General features: G+C 45.1%; 1 protein-coding gene across 4 annotated transcripts in view; it reads left to right on the forward strand.

Moving 5' to 3' along the window:
* Positions 1-5,854: 5,854 nt before the first annotated feature.
* The window catches only part of CACNA1C (calcium voltage-gated channel subunit alpha1 C), a 535,824-nt gene continuing 522,283 nt past the window's right edge, over positions 5,855-19,395 (forward strand). For all 4 annotated transcript variants that reach the window (XM_040345319.1, XM_040345321.1, XM_040345318.1 and 1 more), the window contains exon 1: positions 5,855-7,047. In XM_040345319.1, coding sequence (XP_040201253.1) covers positions 6,999-7,047 — 49 coding nt within the window. In that variant the 5' untranslated portion in view covers positions 5,855-6,998. The remainder of the gene's footprint in view (positions 7,048-19,395) is intronic.

Raw genomic sequence — 19,395 nt, forward strand, 5'->3', positions numbered from 1 at the left:
AGCTGCAAAGCATGCAGGGAATCCAGGAAGTTATGGAAAGCATGAAAGAAGATTTTCATGTAATATTATATTGAATGATCAGATATATTTATTGTTTGTATTATTACTATTACAATGATGATGTTATGAAATGAAAGACTATGCTGATCATAGATCTTATTTTAAGGGAGTATTTATTAGGTGAGATTTGTGCAGTGTTTTCACTCCTAACCATTCATTTTAGGAACACAGCCTTTTGGCTCGGGACACACAAAACCACCTCCTGAGGCCTCCATCTTGTCATGATAGGCTCTGTACTGCAGAGCATGGATACTGGCATACAGTTCTATTCTGCCAGACAGTGAGTGGAGAAAAGGCAATGCATGCAGCTGTTACCCATGGCAACCAACTACAAAAACAGTATGTCTGGTTGCTATATGAACAGAAAAAAAAGACACCCAGAAAAGGGTAGATATGTTCGTCTCCATATACAATATGTGAAACTTTGTTGAGGTATTTATTGAGGTAAAGTACCGGTAGTCATTTATTGAGGCATTTATTGAGATAATGTAGTAATTTACTGAGGCAATGTAGTAATTTCTTGAGGTATTGTAGTAATTTATTGAGGTAATATAGTAATTTATTGACATAAAGTAGTAATTTATTGAAGCATTTCTTGAGATAATGTAATAATTTCTGGAGGCATTTCCTAAGGTAATATAGTAATTTATTGAGGTATGTCTTGAGGTAATGTGGTAATTAGGACCCTTTTCACACTGGGGCCATGGCTGCGTTAGCGCTAAAGAGCCACCTGTTTAAACTGCACTTTTTGGCCACTAGCGGGGCACTTTTAACCCCAAAGAAAGGGTTAAAAGCACCGTGTTGCGGTGCTTCCAAAACGCTTTTCAGGCGCTTTGGAAACGCTGCCCATTAATTTCAATGGGCAGGGCATTTTCGAAAAGCTAAATACAGCGCTCCCAAGCCTTCTCACAGATGTTGCTTGCAGCACTTTTCCTAACGTCCCGCAAGCACACCACCCCAGTGTAAAAAGTCACACTGAAATGAATGGGAGGTGGTTTACATGCGCTATTTCTAGAGCTAAAATGCCTAAAACCGCCTTAGTGTGAAACGGGTTTTATTGAGGCAAAATAGTAATTTAATGAGGTAATGTTGTAATCATAATATATTGAAGTATTTATTGAGGTAATATAGTAATTTATTGAGGTATTTATTGAGGTAAAGTAGTCATTTATTGAGGTAAAGTAGTCATTTATTGAGGTAATGTATTAGGGTATTTATTGAGGAAATATAGTAATTTATTGAGGTAAACTTTTTTGGAGGTATGTATTGAGGTAATGTTATAATGTATTGAGGTATTTATTAAGGAAATTTTGTAATTTATGGAGGTATTCATTGAAGTAATAATTTATTGAGGCATTTATTGAGGTAATGTTGTAATGTATTGAGGTACGGTATTTATTAAAGCGGGGGTTCACCCTAAAAAAAAATTCTAACATTACTTGAGCCAAAGTCAAAATTTAGGGTGAACCTCCGTTTTAAGGTAAAGTAGTCATTTATTGAGGTATTTATTGAGGCAATGTAGTCATTTAATGAGGTATTTATTGAGGCAATGTAGTCATTTAATGAGGTATTTATTTGGTAATGTATTAATTTATTGAGGTAAAGTAGTCATTTATTGGGGTATTTATTGAGGTAATATAGTAACTTATTGATGTATTTTTGAGGTAAAGTAGTATTCAGTTATAAATCATTTGCCATTGCCAATGTTCGATACTGAAGAAACTAAAACTGACTGTTTGCTCTGCACACATTACCCATAACTACGGCTTTATTATACAGGCCGTACAGCGATTGTAGAGCATTCCTCAGATATCTTTACATAGTCTGCCCCAAACAAGATGGAGGCCTGAGGTAACCATTTTTATATTAATAAACAGAGCAGACCTGTGCAGATCAGAGAATACACAGTGGAAGATTTGGAGGAAGGTTTAACTGGTGAGGTTATACAGACATTTGTCATTCATTTTTACTAGGACCAAGCCCAGGTTCACACTGAGCTGCGGGAATGAAGCCGTGCGAGTTCAGCTCTGATTTCGCTCCTGCATGTCAGTCCCGATTTCAGGTGCAATTTCAAAGACATCTGTGTGGGTTTCTACACAGATGTTAATGGAAATAGCACCCTGAAATCGCAAAAAGTAGCACAGAAACTACTTTTTGAAATCGGTGCGCCATCGCACTGATTACAATGGTACCATTGCTGGCAATTGCCGCTGATTTGACAAGTGAGCTGACATGTCAAATCGTACCAATGTAAACCAGGGCACAATGAGGTCATTTTATAAAAGGGAGGGGTCTCTGTTACCCATAGCAACCAATCAGAATCCAGCTTGCATCTTTCCAAGATGGATGGGAGGAGTAAACCTGGTTGCTATGTGTAACCACCATTTTCTCAGTTTTCCACAATCTGCACCAAACTGGTTTTCACTGGTTGGTAAACAAAATAATGGAATAAGAAAGAATTAACGTTTAGAAGGTGATATTACCTGGGGGTTCTATATACCCTATAATAACAGAGGGTCTCTGTGAGAGAAAGAGGAGGCCTGCGCTGTCTCTGTAGGCCTAAAGATGACTAGATTCGTAAAACCCTCCAATCCTGCTTGGAAATGCACTCCTGGTGAGACTTGATTTTAGTGTTACTTGACATTACCACAAAACAACAATAAGTTGCCAAACTGCAAAATACTGTTACAAAAAAATCTCCTGAAGAAAGATGTAAGTTGAAGCAGGCTGCTATAGAAGACAGAGAGGCTTCTCCTCCTCGGGTTCCTGAAGACTCCTGCAATGGTGCAAGGGACTTCTGGAGACTGCCCCAATGTTACAGAACACTGCTGGCAGCTTACAAAAGACAGTAAGATAGCTACTACCGAGTTACTTTATATGGCTACTTGATTACGAAAGACTGTTAAAGGGTACTCCCAAGTATCTTTAGGCCTTGTTCATGCGAACATACTATATTGTATGCTGGGGGGAGGGCCGTGTTTGCCCGCACACTGATGCACGCGTGTTCCATACATCTCTATGGCAGGCAGACTCTTTCATGTCAATTGGGACACAGTGGCTGCATAGACACAGTCACTGCTTCCAATTTGACAGCTGTGTAAGTGCAAGGCCCCAAAAGCACAGCGTACTAGGCCATTGCACCTGCATTTGCACCACTTTTAAATTGGGATCAGCGATTCTGTCTGCTGAGTCGCTGTTTCTCCGAATTGACATGAATGAAACTGCCTGCCACAGGGATGCGTGAAACACCTGTGCAACCCTGTGCGGCCCTTGGAGCCCCTGCAGACAGTGGTCTTTTTTCCTATTTACTCAAGCCAGTAAATTAATAATATTCATTAGAGTGTCTCATAGAAATTAATGGTTTAGCGTATTTCTCTCACAGTATTCTTACGTTTTTCAGTGCTGTCTGTCTCTCTTTTTTTTTTTTTTACTCTAATCTTTTATAATGTACCTCACTAAGGCCCCATACACACGAGAGGATTTATCCGCGAATACGGTCCAGCGGACCGTTTCCGCGGATAAATCCTCCCGAGGATTTGTGCGGATTTCCATGCGATGGAGTGTACTCACCATTGCATTGAAATCCGCGCCAAAATCCTCTGGCGATGACGTGTCGCGCCGTCGCCGCGATTATGACGCGGCGACGTGCGCGAAGCTGTCATATAAGGAATTCCACGCATGCGTCGAATCATTACGACGCATGCGGGGGATCCCTTCGGACGGATGGATCCGGTGAGTCTATACAGACCAGCGGATCCATCCGTTGGGATGGATTCCAGCGGATAGATTTGTTTAGCATGTCAGCGAATATTTATCTGCTGGAAATCCATCCCAGGGGATAAATATCCGCGGAAACAGATCCGCTGGAGTGTACACACCATAGGATCTATCCGCTGAAACCCATTCGCTGGGATTTTTCAGCAGATGGATTCTATCGTGTGTATGGGGCCTCAGAGAAATATCAAATGTGGCAAGTCCATGTTAAGAGGGCTGTGGGGAATTAAAGCGGAGCTCCACCCTAAAGTGGAACTCCCGCTGATCGGAACCCTCCACCCTCCAGTGTCACATTTGACACCTTTTTAGGGGGGAGTGGGGTGCAGATACCTGTCTAAAGACAGGTATTTGCACCCACTTCCGGCCACACAGTCCGCGGGCAGAACGTCAGTTCCCGTCCCCCTCCCCCGTTGTGTTCTGGGAACACTCTGCTCCCAGAACACAGCGGGAGCCAGTCAGACGGCGCAGCGTGACTCGCGCATGCGCCATAGGGAACCGGGCAGTGAAGCCGGAGCGCTTCACTTCCTGGTTCCCTCACAGAGGATGGCGTTGGGGCAGCAGAGTGACGAGCGATCGCTCGTCCTCTGCTGCAGACGGCGCTGGACTCCAGGACAGGTAAGTGTGCTGATATTAAAAGTCAGCAGCTGCAGTATTTGTAGCTGCTGGCTTTTAATATTTTTATTTTCAGCGGACATCCGCTTTAAAGGTGCTGTAGTAGCAATGTGTCTCCAGGCTATGACACTCTCTATGCATCTCCTGTAGTATGTCTGCAGTCTCTGACCATCTCCTGTAGTACATCTGCAGTCTCTGATCATCTCATGTAGTATGTTTACAGTCTCTGACCATCTCCTGTAGTACATCTGCAGTCTCTGATCATCTCCTGTAGTATGTCTGCAGTCTCTGACCATCTCCTGTAGTATGTCTGCAGTCTCTGACCATCTCCTGTAGTTCACCTGCAGTCTCTGATCATTTCCTGTAGTATGTCTGCAGTCTCTGATCATTTCCTGTAGTATGTCTGCAGTCTCTGACCATCTCCTGTAGTTCATCTGCAGTCTCTGACCATCTCCTGTAGTACATCTGCAGTCTCTGATCATCTCCTGTAGTATGTCTGCAGTCTCTGACCATCTCCTGTAGTATGTCTGCAGTCTCTGACCATCTCCTGTAGTTCACCTGCAGTCTCTGATCATTTCCTGTAGTATGTCTGCAGTCTCTGATCATTTCCTGTAGTACGTCTGCAGTCTCTGACCATCTCCTGTAGTTCATCTGCAGTCTCTGATCATCTCTTGTAGTATGTATGCAGTCTCTGATCATTTCCTGTAGTACGTCTGCAGTCTCTGACCATCTTCTGTAGTATGTCTGCCGTCTCTAACCATCTCCTGTAGTAAGTCTGCAGTCTCTAAGCATCTCCTGTCACTTGCCTGCTGTCTCTAACCATCTTCTGTAGTATGTCTGCAGGCTCTGACCATTGGCCCCCTGAGGTTTGTGCAAGGTGCAGTGTTTGACCCTTGTGTAGAGCAATGTGACCCATAAAAGCTCATGAATAGAGCAGTGTGGCCCCTGTACAGCACAGTGTGGCACTTGAACTTCTCTGGTCCTTGTGGGCGCAGTGGCCCCTGAAAGGTTCAGTGTTTGGCCCCTGTATAGAGCAATGTGGCCCACAGAAACCCATGAATAGAGAGAGCAGTGTGGCCCTTAGAAGTAGCAGTTTGGCCCCTGTGTATAGCATCGTGCGTGGGCCGTTCACATCCCAATGCGTCCACTGTGGCCCCCGTATAGATCAGTGTGGCCCCTGGAAGCAGCAATGTGATTTTAATCAGTGTGCTCTCTGCATCGCGCATTGTGTTCTCCCTGGAAGAAGACGTGTGGCCCCTGGAAGCAGTGATTTGGCCCCTGTACAGCGCAGCGTCTCCCGACAACAGCAGCAGCACATCTGTCCAGCAGCAGCATCAGCCGGAGGAGGGGGGAGGAGGGGGATGGGGGGTGAGTGACGCCGACGGAGGGCTGAGCTGTCTCTCCCTCTGCAGAAGCGGCCGCTGCCAGCACACAGAGCATGTCTCCCCCCCGAGCCTGCTCTACACTGCTGGGGGGCCCGGGGCCCTAGACTCCCCCACGGACCATGTCCAGCAGCATCCAGGCCAGCATGGGGATCAGGTAATTTAGACTAAGAGACAGATAGATGGGGAGGACATATTACTGAGGACCCCCAAATCTAAAGAGCTTTCATCCCTGGACATAGAGACCTTCACTGCTGGAGACACAGGGACCCTCATCACTTGAGATCCTCATCTCTGGACACAGAGACCCCTCATCATTGGAAACCTCTTATCTCTGATCACAGAGACCCCTTATCATTGGAAACCATATCTCTGGACACAGAGACCCCTCATCTTTGGAGACCCCATCTCTGGAGACAAGGAACCCTCATCATTGGAGACCACCATCTGTGAAAAGAGAGAGCTCTCATCGTTGGAGACCCCCCCATCTCTGGATACAGAGTCCCTTCATCCTTGAGGATCCCCATCTCTGGACACAGAGAACCCCTATCTTTGGAGAAAACCCCCTTAGACATAGATCTCCCATCTCTGGACCCATTATCATTTCTTGTAGCTCCCCCTCACCTTCACAGGTGTCCAGGGACTGCCCCCTCCCTGGTAGGTGGCATAGAGACCCCCATACAGTACCTCAATCACTATATCACTTCCCTCCTATCTCATTTGTTTCTGGTGACCACAGATAGCCCCATCATCACAGAACACGGCCCCCTTCTTCACTTACTGCTCATTGCACCCAGCTACCTATCTTCCCTGAATAATCACTGGACGCGTCTATCCCCCCACCCTTACACACCATTCCTGGACCCCAAATAATTTCTAAGGACAACTCCTACCCCCCAGACACCCAAAATCACACCCCAACTCTACAAACAGACGTTCATTGTTGGAGAGCCCCTCTCCAGTCCCTTGGAGGGACCCCAATATTACTGACCTCCCCCATCACCAGACTGGACCCAACACCCTACCTTTACTGGACTTGCCTCCCTCCTGTAAATTAGGCACCTACCTCTGGACACAGCTCCATCCCTCCTTCCTCCCTGTCTCCTGGACACAGATACCTGGATCTGGCCTTCTGCAGGGGATTCAGCTGGGACCCTCTTCTATTCCTCAATGGTCAATGAAAGCCGGACAATGTACATCCCAGAGGGAGACCACCAAGGTGAGGGGTCTTAGACCACCATCCCCCAGTAAACCTGTTCCCCCATCATGCTTGTTGGTTCTTCATCCCTCCTTTGGGCCACCGAGATGATGTGGAACTACAAGTCCCAGCCTGAGCTTCTGCCTGGGACTTGTAGTTCCCCTGCACCCTCTGGGCCTATCTCTCTCCCCATGAGCCCTTGTCATTAAGGTCCTAGCAGTGGTTGTCATAATGGTGATTCACGGGTCCTTCAGGCAGCTGTCATGTTCGATGCAATCCACAGGTCCTTCAGGATGCTCTGACACCATCCTCTGTTGTCTAGAGCTGGCATGTACGTGCTGTAGCATGCAAAAAAGTCTATTTCGAGGCGGTGGGGTGCATTTTATCAAAGCTAGCCCCCCTCCTCCTACCCCAGCCTCTCTCCTATCAGCATTTTTGGAGGGCACGCTGTCCGAGAGGGCCTCATCTCCTGAGCGCACATCTGCTGGCTCAGGCCTGGTCAAGCAGAGAAGGTTTGTTGAGGTTGTCTGCAGTGTGTCACCTCCTCGCTTGCTGTGTGTATGGTTTGTAACATGTATTTTATCAGTTGCCAAAAGATTTCTGTGTATTTTTGCTGTATGTGGCATGGCACTTGCAACATGCATTTATATATCTTTCTATATATTTGTACATGTGGAACTATTTATACCTTCCTATGTTTGATTTGTTGTTCCCTAATTGCATTTACAGTTTATTTTTCAACATATGAATTCTTAGGCCGGGTACACACGGACAAACATGTATGGTGAAAGCGGTCCGTCGGACCGTTTCCACCATACATGTCTGCCAGAGGGCTTCTGTACGATGGTTGTACACACCATCGTACAGAAGTCCGCGCGTAAACAATACGCGGGGCGTGTCCGCGGTGTCGCCGCGTCGATGACGCGGTGTCGCCGCGACAATGACGCGGCGACGTGGGCGGCCCGCCTTTAAAATGCTTCCACGCATGCGTCGAAGTCATTCGACGCATGCGAGGGACGGCGGGCGCCTGGACATGTACGGTAGGTCTGTACTGACGACCGTACATGTCCGAGCGGGCTGAATTCCAGCGGACTGTTTTAAAACAAGTCCAGGAATATTTGTCTGCTGGGAAAAGGCCCGGCGGGCAAATGTTTGCTGGAATTCGGCCCGCTCGCGCCCACACACGACCAAACATGTCTGCTGAAACTGGCCTGCGGGCCAGTTTCAGCAGACATGTTTGCTCGTGAGTATGGGGCCTTAGAGTTCATTGTTGCCTGCATGTCTATGCACGCTAGGATATTTTATATCTGCCCCCCTTCCTGGTCTCTTAATCATTTGCCTCTTGTAACAATAACTCGCCTCCATGCCCACCTGCAGTGCCTGGGGACCACATGCACCAAGTGCCCAGGGCGGCCGGTTGGCACTGCAGGGCTTACAGGCTCGGGCCTGGACACGAAGGCTGCCTATCATTATGACGGATAATACCGATCATATTAAATAAACAGATTGCTCTCTTCATCTTGTTATTGCATTACCATAAAGCCCAGAGCAGCCGCTGACTCGCAGTGCTCGCTGGGGGAGGGGGTTGGTATGCTTGCCGGGGTTGTGGTAGTCAAAAAAATGCTGTTTATTTCAGTGCTTAAAAGGGAAGAGTAATAATACTGTATCTCAATTATTTATAACAACGTAGCGATTTTAAGTATCGCACGTGATAATCTGGTGGTGCATCCAATGTTGTTGTTGCTCAGCATGCTGGAAAATCTTCTACAGACTATTCTTCTTCTTTTCCGAAAGAAAATGAGAACGATGCTGTCACTGCGCACTTGTTGGCCAACTCCTACTGGCTTTTCTGTATTTTTAGGATGCAACGATTTAATTGGAGGCGGATGTTCTAATTTCACCGCCGTGCATTATTTGGGAAATTTTTAGACCGTGCTGTTTTCGCCTTCACAAATTTTAATGTGTCTCAGGTTTACTCTTCTTTATCATGTTGCTTCTTTTTTTTTTTTTTTGCGGTGCACATACAAAAAAGTCAGTTTCCAAGAATGATCGCACGGGTTCTCACTCTTGGCGACTGCTGCTAATTGTGAGCTTTTTATGAATCGTTTATGAGGAGAGCAGAAGGCGGATTTGTAGGTGAAGATAATGCAAATCAAAAAAAATTAGCTATTCGTGAGGCAGACAATTGATAAGCAATAAATCAATAACTATAAAGACTTCATGTTTCAGTGCGTGACCTGAACGCTTCGATGAGCAAGTGATTGATAGATGAGATTGCAATTATGGCTTGGTGAAATGACGTCAGGATCTGCCTGTCTTTAGAAGATTAGAAGACAGTTACTGTTAGTAAATGGAATCAGCGTGCTGGAAAATATCTGACGCAGAAGAACCCACGGAAAAGGAATTGGCGGAGTGGCCAAAATAATCCATGTGGAAACAAATATATGATACAAAAATATCCAGCGATAGACCGGTGTGACTCTTTTGAAGGATGAAAAAACTTTTTTTTCGTCCTCATGGGCGCAATGTCGAGTTTAATCGAGAGCTCCGCCCATTTCAGCGCTCAGCCCTCCCCAGGCTGGGATAGCTGACACTATCCAGATACACCTGGGTGATGTCTAGATTTGGCGATATGCACTGGACCAGTGCTGTGGGGAGGCCCCAGAATTAACTCTTTTCTAGCTAGATCTATCATAGTTAATGTGAAGGGACAAGCGTTGTCCAAAGTTGGCGATTCATGGGACCCCGAAAAGTCCATTCACTCACATCTTTTTTATATCTTGGCATATCCCCTCATTCTCTGCCACTGGGCTATAATGAAGGTTTCACCCTCTTGAAGTTCAGCCCCCCAGTTATCGGTTTGCTCCTCAAACCAGGAAATATTTTTGGGATCCAGCACGGGCTTTAAAATTACTGCAATGATAAAAAATTGAGATAACATTTCTGGAAGGAACTGTTGATCGGTTTATGTAAGACTGTTAAAAAAAAAAAACTGAGGCAACCAAACCTAGCTCATTACCTTTTTGCTGTAGATAAGGGAACCAGCTTTTTCCTTGTACTTGTCCTGTTGGGGGGAGAGACACGTTACTCTAGGTAACCAAAACATGCAGATATTTCATGTTCGATTGGCGATCAGCTAGTGATTAGTCAGACTCTGGGTGTCCGTTAAATAGTCGTCTTGTGCGAGTTTTCTCTTGAGGTTGTGTGCATCAGAAAACAGGCCAGACTTTTTTTTCCCTGTTAAGCCCGTACACACGATCCGAAAATCGTACGAAAAATTCCGCTTTAGAAACGATCGTACGATAATCGGAACGTTAGTACAGAGCTTTCGAAAGCCGATCAGAACAGTTCAACTGATATTATTCTATCGGAAATGCACGGAATTTTTTTTTTTGTACAATGCCAGATCGTACGATTTTTGTTTAATCCGTACAGTTGTCGTTCGAAAATGCAATACAAATGCATTACAACACATAGTTACATAGTTAGTTACATAGTTAGTCAGGTTGAAAAAAGACACAAGTCCATCCAGTCCAATCACAAAAAAAAAATACCGTATTTATCGGGGTATTGCACGCTCCGACGTATAGCGCGCACCCCTAATGTAGACCCGAAATTCCTGTAAAAAAAAAACATTTTATTACTTACAGTTTTGGTGTCTTGCCCGTCGTCCATCGGCGGCCTTGTCCGATCCGGCGTCCATCGGCGGCCTTGTCCGGTCCGGCGTCCATCTGCGGCCTCGGTGGTGTTCTCCCGGCTTCTCCCGCGCTGTCTCCGAGTCAAATGCCCGCTTCCCACGCTCAGTTTGAACGCCTCCGCCGACATATACCAAGTGCAGTACACTCGGCCACGCTCGGCTTCTCACGCATAAAAATCACAGAGCGTGACCACGAGCGAAGCCGGGCCTGGCCGAATGTACCCGAGTGTACTGCGCTCGGTATATGTCAGCGGAGGCGTTCAAACTGAGCGTGGGAAGCGAGTATCGGCGTATATATCGCACACCCACGATTTCCCCTTATTTTAAGGGGGGAAAAAGTGCACGGTATACGCCGATAAATACGGTAAACAAACAAAATAAAAAACACAGTACAATCCCATACACCCAACTCCATACCCACAGTTGATCCAGAGGAAGGCAAAAAACCCCAGCAGAGCATGATCCAATTTGCTACAGCAGGGGAAAAAATTCCTTCCTGATCCCCCGAGAGGCAATCGGATTTACCCTGGATCAACTTTACCTATAAATCTTTGTACTCAGTTATATTCTGTACATTTAGAAAGTATCCAGGCCTTTTTTAAAGCAATCTACTGAGCTGGCCAGAACCACCTCTGGAGGGAGTCTGCTCCACATTTTCACAGCTCTTACTGCGAAGAAACCTTTCCGTATTTGGAGGTGAAATCTCTTTTCCTCTAGACGTAAAGAGTGCCCCCTTGTCCTCAGTGTTGACCGTAAAGTGAATAACTCAACACCAAGTTCACTATATGGACCCCTTATATATTTGTACATGTGGATCATGTGTAATTCTCAACATTCAGTTCCTCTAATCTCTCCTCATAGCTGAGCTCCTCCATGCCTCTTATCAGTTTGGTTGCCCTTCTCTGCACTTTCTCCAGTTCCCCGATATCACTTTCGAATTTTTATTCTGACGTACGAGAACGTTCGTGACTTTAGTCATGTAATGTAATGTAATGTAATGTTTTTGCTCTAAAAATTGGAAGTTTTAGGTACTTAACCCCTTGGGTGCTTTGTGGAAATTGAAATCTGTCATGTTTTATTCTTGCTATGCCTTAGCTGCTTGTTTAGAAATATGCTGGGTTGGCAGCCCGCGTGCACGATACACTTGGATCGCCACGGCCCCACACACAGAGCACATAAGGTAGAAGAGAGCTTCTTTGGGAAGGTATAGAAGGTCTGTAGCGATTCTTGCTAAGGTCGCTGACCTCGTGTTAATTCTGCAAGTGAGTCATATGATGGAGAGATTGGATCTCTGGTGGAAAATGGGGGGCGGCGTTGCGGTGCAGCTATCTGAATATTCTGCTTTAGAACTACGGGGCAGAAGCACATAAGAAATTGGTGAACTGTTGCTAAATTTGCACATAAACTCTGCTTCTCTTATCTTTTTGTATGAAATTGTTTGCCTAAAATGAATCTAGTTCACTGTGTTGAGTTGCAGACAAACAATGTTAAATCACTCTGGCCTTTTAAACCCATCCTGCCAGTGCAGATCAGTCAGCAGTGGAAAACTCTGCCTGCTGTTTCCATTTCCTAGAAAGCTTTCTTCAGGTAGTAGCTCTGCCTTTGCCTGAGCACTGTAGATAATTGTTTAAAATGGTTGTGCCCCCCCCCCCATGAGTTTACATGGAATGCTACTCAAACACTCTTATCTTAGCTAACGTTGTCGTATTTATAAAGCAGTGAAGCTTTTAGCAAACCTTCACTGCAGGTGAACAGGATGGATTTGATTGAAATCGTATCTTTTAAAGAGCAACTGTTATCTCTGACCTACAGCAGCTCCTCCTCTCACCCGCTGTTGACTCACCGACAGTCTTATTCACTTTAATGGGACAGCTGGTGATGCGGTGGTGACACAACAAGGTGAGGGATGTGGCGGCAGCAGGTGAGTGGATGCCCGCTAACAGGCGCTTCCATGAAGGATATGAAATGACAGGTGCTCTTTAAATGTAAGGACTTATTCTTGCTGGTAGTTAGAATTTTTAATATTTGCAAACAAAAAGGTGTCCTATTTAGAATAATAAGTTGTCAGGTTAGACCCGGTTCACACAGAGGCGGCACAACTTTGGGGGTGGCTCGGCAAGGCGATCTTGAGAGGCGACTTGCAAAATGACTTCTGTATTGAAGAAGTCGTACAAGAACCTTTTTCTAAGTCGGAGCGACTTGCGTCGCTTCTATTAGAACGGTTCTATTGAATAGAGCGGAGCGAGACTTGTCAGGCGGCTGAGTTGCCTGACGAGTCACCCCTGTGTGAACCAGCTCTTAGGAAAACAGTGATATCAAAACCGATTCAATCATACAGTTTGTAGTGTACATCGATTTGCAAAACAATGGGATAAAGGGATATTCCTGAACTTTGTTTTATCTCATGGTTACTGTGACATTGTGTGAATGCATCAATGCAGTGCATGTTATCTCAGCTTGCAGAGCTTGGATTCATTGAATGAGTTTACCAAAAATGTAAATATTGCAGAATATACAGCCTCATTCTACATAACTAAGCTCCATTTCATGCTGAATAAACTAAATTATTAATGCATCTTAAATAGAAAACTGTCTTTAGATGTTTACTCCAAAAGCATCTTAATAAAATTTTAAAGAAATCAAACAAATCGATTTAAATAGAAAAAAATAAATAAATAAAAAAAAAATCTGATTTAAATAACAAATAAACAAAAAAACATTGATTTATATCCACCCTGCAGGTGAATCTTACAGGTGCATCTGTTTTCAATAACAATAATGGATTCAGTGCTGCTGGAGGTTTAATGAAAGTCACTTTCCGTGCTTTATAAATATGCCCCTAGTTGTACATCAGGAATTATTTGAACCCATACTGGGTTATGGTAAGGAGGTTTCTCCCATTGCAGTCCAGGGTCCACTCTGTGAAATGGTGTTTAAATTGAGGGGAAAAAAAATATATATATATATATATATATATATATATATATATATATAGGCTCCCCTTGCATATTGATTGTAAGATTTTTGTGCTATTCATTACTCTGACTTCACTGCACACTGTGAGGTTCTTACAATTTTCGTTAGAAGCTGCAGGACAGCCGGCATCATCTTGCTCTTTCTTCTCCAGCCTTAGGCCCCGTTCACACCTAGGCGTATATACGCCTGTAGTGTGAACGCCGCTGCCGCCCCGACACGCCAGAGGGATGCTTTAGCATTGCCCTCTATGGAGATGGTTCACATCTCCACGCCGAACGCCGGACGCCTGCCGCCTGAAAAAAGGTCCCGGACCTTTTTTTCAGGTGTCTTTCGGCGTTCGGCTAGGAGATGTGAACCATCTCCATAGAGGGGGTCACAGGCTGCATTCACAATCGCGGCATTTTGTCGCCGCAAATCGCGGTACAAAACGCCGCTATTTGCCGCCGCAATTCGCGGGACAAAACGCCGCGATTCAGTACGCTATAGTGTGAATGCAGCCTTACTGTCCCAGGAGCTTCCGTACACCTCTCAAGGGCCCTCAGTCCGAATGCAAGCAATGGGCTGACTCTTAGTTATCGTGGCAAAATGCCACGATGAGAGCGATTTAAGGCTAGTACACATGGGCCGAATGACAAGCGACATCGGGTGGTTCAATAAAAACTGGCCAACATTCGGCTCATGTGTATGGCAGCCCATCCGACAGAAGCTGACTGGCCAGCTTTTGTCAAAGGCTCATGAGCCAAAACGGTCTACGACCAGCTCAAAATCAACGTTCTCAGTCAATGGCTGAGCAAACTGACCATAGTGTTCTGACAGAGGGGCATCCCCCTGTCAGAACACAATAGCACAGCAGGGGAGATCACTATACTAACATCGGATTGTTAGTACAGTGTCTCCGACTTGAGCCGTTAGTTTTTGTTTTTTGGGGTTGAACGGAAAAAAATTGTGAGAGTGGATGTAAACCCACTGTCATCGTTTCTAAACGACTGCCATAGTGCTGATCTATAAGGATTTACATGCCTCCTGCATGTATCCTTACCTGTCAAATGTCTCCCCTCTGTCTGTTATAAGAACTGAAAAACTGCAGATTCTGTGGGTGGGTCTGTTGTCTGGCGCTCGGTAGGTGGAGTTGTGATGTCAGTAGACTCCCCGCCCACCTCTACACTTCCCTTGTCAACATGCATTTTCTCCTGTGTATTCCTTACACTAAATTTTGCTATGATCACTAACATCCAGTCAAAATCCAGAAAAGTAACCACATGACTTCAGAAAAGGAGTGGGGGTGGGAATTAAAAAATAATGTCTGTCTCCAGGCTAGTGCATGAGATATGTAAATAACCTGTCACTCACAGCAAGGGGGAAGAACGGACACAAGTTTTCTCCTGTTTGTCCGTTTATCTCACTGAAAAAATAAAAGAGGATTGCTCAGAGCTGGATTAACTCTTTGTGGCAAGACTGGGCACAGATGATAGGAAATCTTATACTCTACATTGTGACAGCAAAAAAATAAAAAAATAAATTCAGGTTTACATCCACTTTAAGTGTGGAAGTTTAAATATGCATATAGACCACCATTAGTAATGCCCACATGTGATGCTGAGCCTCTGATTGAAAGAAATGAATTCCAATGAAAAGGGTGGACCAGGGACAGTCAGGCTTGGGAGGAAACAATGCTGGACGTCCTCCAGCCAGGAAATGAGGTGGGCTGTGTCTGACTTACTGCAGCTACTAATGCACATTGTGAGAAGCTCACAGTGTGCAGTGAAATCAGAGTAAAGAAATATCAGCACAAAGGAGGAGACAGTCTACCTGTGCAAGTCTGAAGGGATGGTTGGAGTTCAGATATAAATTAGAAAAATTTTACGTAATTATCGATCTGTGCGTCTATCCTAACTTGTCTGTACGGCTCTAACTTGTCTGTGTGTGTGTATATATATATATAAATAATATAACATCATTTTTTATTTTATTTTATTTTTTTATTTTTTTAATCAGCAGTTTGAAACCCAGATTGATCTAGCAGGCAGATGTCATTTTCCATAAAGAGTAGAAAAACAGAGTGCTGAAACTTTCTTTCCGATCAAAGTGAGAGAGGATCACCTTGGCAACTGATATCATTAATATAGCAGGTTTAGGATGACGGAACTGAAAACTGTATAGCCAGGATTGCGCAAAAGCTGTGAACAAGCAGGCGTAAGTAGAGCCGCAAAGACAAGGAGACTTACTACAGCTTGGAAACCCCTTTGAAATATCATAACCCCCAGTTTTCTAGAGATGTAAGAACTTACCTCTGTGTGCAGTATGTACCTGCTTACCATGTTTGTCTGAGTTTCCTCCTTTTTTGACCACTTGCACTTTTAGCATTTTTCAATGTGTTCTCTAAGTATTTCTTAAATGTTCACAGAGTGTCTGAAAAGTGTTCACTTTATTAGATTATGATTCATAGGAGATTCTTATCAAACCCTTTGAGCCCAATTAAACACTCACGTTGTAGTAATGTACGTAACAAGCGTTGTGGTGACATTCATTTTGAATAGGCTTCCTCTGGTATTAAGTGTGACATAAAGCACGTTAATGCACTACAAAGAAGAAATATCAACCCTTTTGCGGGGTACACACCATTTGTTTATGTCGCTCAACCCAGCGCTCTGAGTGATACAAAAACATACAGGCCCGGATTCAGATAGAATTGTCTAGCTATAGGCGGGCGTAACGTATCGCAGATACGTTACGCCGCCGTAAATTAGGGCGCAAGTTCCGTATTCAGAAAGGACTTGCGCCCTTAGTTACGGCGGCGTAACGTATGTGTGTTGGCGTAAGCCCGCCTAATTCAAATGTGGATGATGTGGGCATGCGCCGTTCGTGAAAAAATCCCAGTGCACATGCTCGAAATTACGCCGCCAATAGTCATTGCTTTAGACTTGAACGTAACTTACGTACAGCCCTATTCGCGAACGACTTACGCAAACGACGTAAAATTTTCAAAACTCCACGCGGGAACGACGTCCATACTTAACATTAGCTACGCCTCATATAGCAGGGGTAACGTTACGCCGGAAAAAGCCTAACGTAAACGACGTAAAAAAATGCGCCGGCCGGACGGACGTACGTTTCTGAATCGGCGTATCTACCTAATTAGCATATTCATTGTGTAAATATACGGAAGCGCCACCTAGCGGCCAGCGTAAATATGCAGCCTAAGATACGCCGGTGTAAGACACTTACGCCGGTCGGATCTTAGGGAAATCTATGCATAACTGATTCTCTGAATCAGTCGCATAGTTACGACCACGCACACTCAGAGATACAACGGCGTATCCGGAGATACGCCGTCGTATCTCCTTTCTGAATCTGGGCCGCAGATTGCTGTACTAACACATCCACTGTTAGTGCGGTGACCTACCCTGCTGAGCTACCCCGCCCCCGGTGCCAGAACATAGTGATCAGCCTTCCTTGGTTGTGAGACCGGCTTCTGTCAGATGAGGAGCTGTACACACAGGCCAAAAGTTGGCTGGTTCCTGCCGTACCTACCATTTCCAGCCGATATTCAGCCTGTGTGTACCCAGCTTAACAATAAACTTCTCTTATTTGCTCCTATTTTGGTGAAATATACGTTTGAATTTTTTGTGTTATCTCTTTGGTAAGTGCAAGAAAATACCCTTTGATGCCAGATTTTTTGTGAGCCGATAACTTCCTGTGCTGTCCGCCTGTGCTGCAGTCTTATCAATTACATTGTTCCCAGCTCTCTTTGTGACTCACAGAACGCCCCCCCATGCTATGAAGAAAAGGGGAAGGTTTCTGTAGTCTTGTCCTAGGGTGACGACAGTGTTTGTCTATAGATACTGTATGGTGATTAAGCGTTGTCACCCAGGGACAGGAAATTAGTTATTGAATCACCAACTAAAACAGAAAACAAATTCCACCATCACAAATATGCTTAAACGCTTTGTAAGCATCTTATTATTTGGGTGTTTGTTGGCTTTTTACATCTGTAACCAGGAATTCTGTACATTCTGTTTAAAGTGTACCAGGCTGTCACAAATCTAGCTTATCAATCTGAGACATCTTTAATGAAAGCCGTGTGTTAAGATATTAGTAGATCCAACGATATGAGCAACAGAAGTTATTTTCTATTGATTGATGTGTTAGGCCGCGTACACACGATCGGTACATCCGATGACAACGGTCCGACGTGCTGAAAAAAACGAAGTTCAATGCTTCCAAGCATACGTCGACTTGATTCTGAGCATGCGCAGGTTTTTAACCAATGCTTTTGCATACTAACGATCGGTTTTGACCTATCGGTTAGGCGTCCATCGGTTAAATTTTAAAGCAAGTTCTAAATTTTTTGACGGAAGAATAACTGACCGATGGGGCCCCCACACGATCGGTTTGGACCGATGAAAAGGTCCTTCAGTCCGTTTTCATCGTTTTTGACCGATCGTGTGTACGCGGCCTAAGAGGTAGCAGGGATAAGCTCACTTTTTAGAGCCAGTTCTCAGTACAGAAAAAAAAAGGTTTGAAAAAGAAGTGTTCTGAATCCACACGTTTACTTAAAGCGGGAGTTCACCCATTTAAAAAAAAAAAAAAAATCTCCCCTTAGCTTCCTGCTCGTTCAGTCTAGGGGAATCGGCTATTTATATTAAAATATGAGCTGTACTTACCCGTTTTCGAGATGCATCTTCTTCCGTCGCTTCCGGGTATGGGTCTTCGGGAGCGGGCGTTCCTTCTTGATTGACATTCTTCCGAGAGGCTTCCGACGGTCGCATCCATCGCGTCACTCGTAGCCGAAAGAAGCCGAACGTCGGTGCGGCTCTATACTGCGCCTGCGCACCGACGTTCGGCTTCTTTCGGAAAATCGTGACGCGATGGATGCGACCGTCGGAAGCCTCTCGGAAACCTGTCAATCAAGAAGGAACGCCCATTCCCGAAGCCCATACCCGGAAGCGACGGAGAGGATGCGTCTCGTAAACGGGTAAGTACTGCACATATTTTAAAATAAATAGCCGATTCCCCTAGTAATAACGAGCAGGAATCTAAGGGGGAAAAGTGCCCTCTAAGGGTGAACCCCCGCTTTAAAGTGGAGTTCCACCCTGAAAAAAAAAGTTAAAATAAAAAAAAAAAATGTTTTATACTCACCCGAAAATACCTGTTGCTATGCGGATGTTCTTAATCTGCCTCTTCCTTATCTGCGGTGGGTCTTCTTCTGCATCCTCTTTTAGTGAATGGGGCGCGCTGCCTTCTGGGAACTGTGTGTATCCCAAAGAGCAGCCGCCCATTCACAAAGCGGCGCGAGTCTCGCGCATGCGCAGTAGGAAACGGGCAGTGAATCCACAAGCTTCACTGCCTGTTTCCCTTACTGAGGATTGTGGCGCCGGGACATGCAATGATCCGGATCGGCATCGGGGGCACCTAGGACAGGTAAGTGTCCTTATTAAAAGTCAGCAGCTACAGTGTTTGTTTAAAATGGCGGGTGGAATCCCGCTTTAACATTTGTTAAATGGAACTTCCGCTTTTTGGAATCCTCCCACCCTCCGGTGTCACATTTGGCACCTTTCAGGGGGGAAGAGGGAGCAGATACCTGTATAATCCAGGTATTTGCTCACACTTCTGGGCATAGGTCAACGTGGTGACCTACACCATGTCCTGTGCCTACTCTGCCCCCCCACTGTCTTCTGAAAGACACACAGGTCCCA

Source organism: Rana temporaria, chromosome 3 (genome assembly GCF_905171775.1).
Source record: "Rana temporaria chromosome 3, aRanTem1.1, whole genome shotgun sequence".
Classification (NCBI taxonomy): Eukaryota; Metazoa; Chordata; class Amphibia; order Anura; family Ranidae; genus Rana; species Rana temporaria.